The 7,476-nt window shown below is 43.6% G+C and overlaps 1 protein-coding gene across 1 annotated transcript in view; it reads right to left on the minus strand.

Annotated features, from left to right (window-relative positions):
* Nucleotides 1-6,892, minus strand: part of CPLX1 (complexin 1) — a 117,342-nt gene extending 110,450 nt beyond the window's left edge. Inside the window, exon 1 of the mRNA XM_009331520.1 lies at nt 6,789-6,892. Coding sequence (XP_009329795.1) covers nt 6,789-6,819 — 31 coding nt within the window. The 5' untranslated portion in view covers nt 6,820-6,892. The remainder of the gene's footprint in view (nt 1-6,788) is intronic.
* Nucleotides 6,893-7,476: the final 584 nt, after the last annotated feature.

Here is a 7,476-nt window from a genome sequence, read left to right on the forward strand (position 1 = left end):
CTCTTCGTGGAATACCTGTACAATCAGCAAGGCTGAAGGTTGCTAACTTCCTCCAAGGATAGTAAATAAGTACGCGCTTCTCTCAGTGCCGGTTGCAAATATGCAAACAGAATTAAGATCCCAGCAGACACAAGTGAGAGCATGTGTATGATTCTAACAGCAACAGGCCTAACAGAGGCAAGCAAACATAAAAGGAAGGTTTTCGATGAAAGGCACAGGAAGAAAGGACCTGGCCAGTTTTCCTCCTCCTGTTTGGATCATGGATGGAATAAATCACCTGACACTCACTCCAATTGTTTCACTGGTATCATCTCCACAGTCAATGAGGTGCTTCCTTGGAAGACATGTTGCTCCTTGATTTTAGTGGAAATTCCTGAAGAACAAACTAAGCCTTACAGCTTGCCATTGGAGGAACTGGTGTCAAATAAATGAACAAGGAAGATCCGAGGCTGGTATAGATTAATCAGCCTTGAGCAGCTATAGAACCCATGTTTGTTTTGTTTTTCTGGAAGCACTGGGACACCTACATGGGATTTTCCCTCCTATCATTCTTTCAGCAACAGATATCATGATTGCACTCAACTAAATCCAATTTCTTGAAGAAAAACTCTTTGCCAGCAGTGTGCGTTAGAAAAAGAAGGTCTGTAAAACCATTCCTCGTGAAAACTGTATCCATCAGATATCCACACTACTTCAAAATGTCATTAAAATGCATACACTCAAAGCATCAAAGAAAGAAAAAAGGATCCAGAAGATAGTAGATCAACACAACCATACTACACACGGGGGGGTGCAGAATTCATCTTATGCTCTTACTCAATAATTTATAGTTCAATGGAAAAGACATACAGCGATCTAGTCCAACTGCCTGATCTCTTTAGGGCTGACCAAAAGTTAAAGCAGCTTATTAAGGACATTGTCCAAATGCCTATTAAACACTGACAGGCCTGGGGCATTGATCATCTCTCTAGGAAGCCTGTTCCAGGGTTTGACCACCTTCTCGGTAAAGAAATGTTTCCTAATGTCCAGTCTAAACCTCCCCTGGTGCAACTTTGAACCATTCCCACTTGTTCCAAACTAGCAAACCAGAGACCTCAGCTGTTCCTTATAATACATACCTTCCAGCCCTTTCACCAGCTTTGTTACCCTCCTCTGGATGCATTCAAGTACGTTAACATCCTTTTTAAATTGTGGGGCCCAGAATTGCACAAAATATAGGCAGAAGTTATCTGAGAACAAATGTTGATGGGCCCCCAACATCTATCACATGCTACAGTGGGCTGGATGCCTCCTCTCTCATCTCAGGTTCTCCAGTCTCTGTGATTTGCAAACATCTGACTGCAAAATGAAAGACCTCATGTGTCACGGCTTTCAAAGAGTAGAGGCAAAAGAGACCCCAGAAGTAAATACCAGCACTACAACTTGCAGTTCTGCATTATACTTTCTGTCCCGCTCCAGGATTTCATACATTAACATAAAGAGTGGAGCACAGTCTAGCTGATGCATGAAGTCACAGAGCAGGAGAAAGGCTCAGCAGAGAACTGCAAATGTCAGAAACAAGAGGCAGATTTCAACAAGGACAAGGCAGAAACCACTGTGTTTATTCTACTGTCTGTTCCACCCTGGCCAGGTCTGTATTGCCCCTGCACTGAGTTCTCCAGGGAAAATCAAGAATTTAATCCCCACATCACAAGCAAGTAAAGTGAGGCAAATGCAGCAGCAAAATATATACTTCATAAGCCACACAGAAGGCCGCTCCTAAGATGTTGTTAAACACTAGTATGGTTTCCATTCAGGCTTATCTGGCATTCATACACACTCGCTTCCTCACTAATGTAAGCTTAGATCAGGGGCTGTTTTTTCAGAGCTTATGGACAGTGACTTAAATCCCATTATCTTCAGGAGGGTTTAAATCTCTGCCTACATTCAAGAACAAGGGGATTCCCTGTGGACTGAGTTTTGTGGTATACCTAGCTGAACAGAAGCTGCCAGTAATGCACATGAAGTAGGCAGTCCCAGCCCCACCCCCGCTGACATATTCCAGATGGCAGTTTGCTTGCATTTCTCTTGTGCCTACAGTACTTTAAGAATCCTTATCAACCAAAACAAGTCTCCACTGAATCTTGACAAAGAAGTGAATGCCAAGCAGTGTTCCTCACTCTAAGATGCTGCCAATAAAACAGAAAATCATGCCTGTATTATAGCCCAGTGAATATCTAACCAAAAACTCAAATGTACCTTTCCTCCTGATGGGGCTTACATTGCACAATGAATTCAAGGGGTACTGGCAGCACGAAGAAGAAATTTACATAGTACTACTCGCATCAATAATTACATATGAAATGAGTTACATGATAATACGCAGGCTGACATTAGGAAAAGTCACTATTTAAGGCAGGCATCCCAGCTAGCAGTTTCTTCTATCCATGGCAATAAAAGGAGAGCATTAAAAGGGCTCTGCACAACACCATATAATACAGAGTTAGAGCGACTTTGGTTGTTCTGTATAGCCATATCTTCAGGCCTTCTGCTGTGCACAACGCTAGTTTCTGCTGTAAGAAATATCTGTCCCTTCAACCACATCATGATACCACCTCAGACAAATCCTCCTCACCTTCCCATGGGCTTTTTCCCTTCTCTTTTTCCATATGAAAATGCCTAAGACCCTTGGCCCTCAAGTCTCCCAGTAAGACGATGAAGCAGAGCTTCATGAATTTTAGTGTCTCTTCTACTTCAGCCCAGTTTCCCTATTTGTCCAAGCCACCAGTGACAGAGGAAGTGAGTGTAGTATGACATGGGAGTTAGGTGTTCATGCATTCTTTGCTTTCATGCAAATCTATGAAGAAATAAACAATGCCCACTAAAAAAAACCTCTATGGCTAAATTCCTCCGGGGACCATTTCAGTTCCTCCACTTTCAGCTTTTTCCTGTGAAGTCACACAGCTTGGTCATGACGCCAGTGCTCCAGAGCTCTGACCTGGCTTGGTAAAGAGCACTCCTAATGTAAAATGAAATCATGAAATCACTCTGTTTGTCTTCATTTACTGAACTGTCACAGAAACAGCGAAGTGATCACTCACTCTGGCTACACACCTATGTCAATGTCCTTTGGTGTGGCATGCTCAGAGGTACAAAAATGTCCCTTTGCTGTCTCTGTTACTTCTGTAGAAGAAGAAACAGCAATTTTAAGCCTCTAGGTTTCCTCTTGCTATTTTCTTATTGTTGTCCTACACAACTAATCAGCATTATGACTGCATTTCGTATCTATGGTGTCTGTCACTTTCAAACAATAAACGGAGGGACTTTCACAGAGGGTGCTGAAAGGTCTGAGGAAAACAAAAAGGCCACAGAAACCAATTGGTCTAATAAGCTAATATTTTGTACTGTTTTTCCTGGAGCACAGTCCCCACCGCTAATGAAAGGGCCAAGAATTTTACCTTGAAGAGGCCACGGATTTCCAAAGGCACATTTCAAGCTTGTCAATCGCCAGGCAAACACTCTGCTGCCAACACTACCAGCAAAAATCCCAGTGCTGGCAGCACAGCGGAGGATGGCCTTCCACTGCACAGAAAGAGCAGGCGTCGGCAGACCCCTCTTAACAAGAAGTCAGGGAAAGAAAAGATTCTACTTCACCAATACAGTAACCTGCCAAAGTGATTTCACAAAACCTAAATCCCCTTGTCACACAGGCTTCCAAACAAAGCAACTCTACTGAACATAACTGCCATTCCTTGCTTGAAAACTTAGCTCACATACCTTTCAAAGCACCTTCCTGCCTTCTTCCCCTCTGACTGGCAAAACTCAAAGGAAAAACAAATCTGATTGTCCTGTGCTATTAGAAACAAGGGAAATGTCTTCACAGACTGCTTCAAAAGCAATGGGAAAATTCCCACAGGAGTGTTCTGCTGAGGCTGCTGTTTATGCTTAATTAAGTACAGTGTGAGAGTGGCTCTTCCTCAAGAATGAGAATAAGGGCGCAGGACAGCAGTGATGTTTTTTTTCCAGTACCTCCTCTGATCACTCCAGTATGATGAAACCTGGTCCCAAAGTCCTCATATGCTTCAGAGCTCTGCACAGCCCTGTCCAACAGAAAAAGTGCAAAAGCAGCCCATCTGCAAACAATTCTCAGATCCAAGCTGTCAGCTACCATAAGCTCTGTCCTAAGCCCCACTTCAGTGCTGGATGCTGGGAAGAGAAAATGCCATGCCCGTATTGCTCAAACAAGGAGAACCAAAGCCTTTGTGAGGCCCAGCTGACATAGTGAAAGGTTTAAGCTATCATAGCTGTAGGTTGTCTGCAAGCAATATCTATAGCAAGTCTGATGATCTGTAAATTGGAAGGGACCTTACTGACAAAAAAAAATTGTGATTTTTAGTTCTTTCTTGCAGGAGTGCCAGAAGAGACTTTGAGGATGGGATAAGAATTTTTGCACCATTCAAAAAGCTCCAAAGAGATAGCAAAAAGAATTGAGAGGTGTTCTGGGAAAAATAACATTAAAATAAAATCAAAGAGCCATTAATTCCACAGGAAGATCTCCCTGAAACTGGGGATAATAAAAAAGCTCACTAGAAGATCACACCATGTTTCCTATCCAAAGCAAGCCCATATCCCAGCAGAGGTTTGGTGCTTTGCTCAATTTGGGCATCTCCCTCTGGGTTGCAGAACTGGCAGACAAAAAAGTTCTGGCCCCATAATTAAGGAAACAAACAGTAACCTTTACTCCTCAGCTTGCTGTGCCAGTGTGGCCAGGTATCATGCTTGCATCAGCTTCGGCTGTAACTCCAGTGAGAAACACTATGTCCAAAATGACCTTTACTATCCATGTTATATTTGCCCTGAGAGATCTTGTTTTAACTCTTTGAAATTATTTCTAATTTAAAAATAGGTCTCTGCTTAATGAATTAACATTTACTGGATTTTACCACCCTAATTGAGCAAGTTCCAGACACATTTTGCTAACATATTAAGTCATCTGAGAGAAGAGTTTGTGCCTTGGGCACCATCTTGACAGACAATAGAAATTCAGGATTCACCAGAAGATGCTTTTTGAATTTGTCTTCTCAGCAACTCCTGCTGTACTGCAAATCCTGACCCTGGCATGTACTATTATGTTAGAATGAATGTCTTCCCAGAGTAAGTACTGTTAAGTATGGTGAGACACTGCTTCCAACTCAGGTTAGTCACTAAGCTGCAAAAAAAAAAAAGCATGCATTTCAGCTGTTACTCCTTTACTGCAACCGTCCTCCCCATGCCTTTAACTGCAGTCTCTAAGCAGTTACTTCCCTTTAGTGGAGACATCAATCTCCAGGTGCAACATCTAAATCGCCAGTTTGCAGATGTACTTATTCTGTGCAACCAACCTTATTCACACTATAGCTACCAGTGCAGAATTTGCTCTTCTCAAAACTATTTCTTCTTCAAAACAGACGCTGAAAACTAATGAACTGTAATACTGCTGCCATACAAACAGTTATCTTCTCACACATATATCTTGCTATCTTGTGCTATTCATATCTCGCTGTTTTGTGCAATCAAATTAGACCCCCTTCTTCACCAACTTGATCCTCCCGTTCAAAACACCACACATAAAACTTGGGTTGCTTGCTCTATTCTTAACTTTGAGAATTTTGCTTCCATGGAAAAAAAAAAAAGAAAAACCAGTTCTTTTACTTTCAAAGATGAAAATCATGTTTCCAGGCCAGGGAAGAGAGTCCTGCAGTAAATGTTGAAGCTGCATATAACATAAAACACCATGCATGAAACATTTCAGACAATCTCATGACTCTATAGTTTCTCCAAAGGAAAATGCATGGAAAATGCACATAGGAGATATAATACAAAAGAAAATGATCAGAACCACCTCATCAACTTCCTCTGAGGCCAACTATAGCAGTTCCCAACAGCAGCCAGCATTCAACATCATCTCAGTGACAGTCTTGTTTTGACTAAATGTTCAGGCCGAGCAGCAAAGAAAGGCAGTATAACCATGGTAAAATGAAGGCATCTCATTCCACATATTTCAGCGTTGTTTTCAATTTCTCCCCCCCCAGCACTGCCTTTTCTATTTCCCACCATTAGGTTAAAACAATTCATCACACAAGGAAGGAAAAATATTGAAACCATACAAAAGATTGCCCTCAAATCCATTTAGGGTGGAGGGGTACTTTATTACTGTTTCCATGCTTATTGTGGAAATATACTATTAAATATAATATACTATTAAATAATATACTGTTTAAATATTTAAATAAGTATTTAAATATACTATTAAATAATATACTATTAAAAATAACTTGAAATATGAGCAACAAATATTTCTGCACTGGCCATTTTTTGGTCAAGGTCTGGCCAACATTTGGGGGAAGGATGAAAAGGGGCTCAAGCACATATACAAAACGCTACTCTTTCTTTTGGTTTACTCTGGCTAAACCTGACTGCAACTCTTGTAATATCTGTCTCAGCGGCCTGGCATGAAGAAAACCAAGAACTGCACACTGTACAGCAGGATATGCAGCCAGCTGGTAGGGCGCCAGATGATTCAGGGCCTGCACACTTTGTGTGGTAGGTCTCTCCCCTGATACTGGTCTTTGGTCTCTGTTTTTTGCTGCTGTCTCCTATTCAGATTCATCAAACAGCTGGCTCTGGGATCATGAATCAGTGACAGGCACACTCTTCTGTGTCCCCAGACAGCTCTTCCAGTGGCAAACCCTACCAGAGGCTCACAGCAGTCCAGCATCTTTCTTGCCGGGGAGGGGGTGCAAGACCTATCATGTGCCAACAGCACTCACCTCCTAGAGCTTGTTTCATAACAAAATCCATGGCACTGGCTTAGGGGTGCTGCCCACCTTCTCACCTCACATGCACAGAGACCAGGAATCCTTGGACGGCAGCCACTAAAGAGGCACAATCAGAAGACGAATGGTGTCTTGAGGAGGAGAAAAGGCTGATGCGTGGTCTTTCTCACCTCTCCTCCCCACAGCTTTAGTCTAATGCAGGCAAGTTTCCAACACCCACCCCACCCCCCCCCCGCAGACCCTGGCTTTGCAGGACAAGGCAGCCCTGCCACCTGGGGAGCAGAGCTGCATGCTGGCGGTTGGGGAACAGGGGCAAAGAGGAGGTAAGGGGACACGGACTTTCACCCAGGCAGAGCAGGTGGCTGGGAGTGAGCCTGGAGGAGCAGCGCGGTTCTCCTCCCGGCTTGTCTCCCGCAGACAGGCAGAAAGGCGTTAAAACTTTGAACTTTCTCTTTTGCCCTCCGCCTCTCGCCCTCTCGGTTTTCGGAGGGCTAGCACCGGAGAAGGAGCTTCGCCGGGGACCGCCGAGGCCGGGGCATTTGAAGGTGCACAAGCCGAGGAAACGGGGCGACTCGACCGTAGATGCAGCCCGGGCGGTGGGATGGAGAGCACGGATGCGGTGCAGGCTCCCCCAGTCTAACCCCTCAGGAATGTCACCCAGAAAGCCCCTAGCGCAATGCAA

Source organism: Pygoscelis adeliae, unplaced genomic scaffold (assembly GCF_000699105.1).
Source record: "Pygoscelis adeliae isolate BGI_AS28 unplaced genomic scaffold, ASM69910v1 Scaffold289, whole genome shotgun sequence".
Taxonomy (NCBI): Eukaryota; Metazoa; Chordata; class Aves; order Sphenisciformes; family Spheniscidae; genus Pygoscelis; species Pygoscelis adeliae.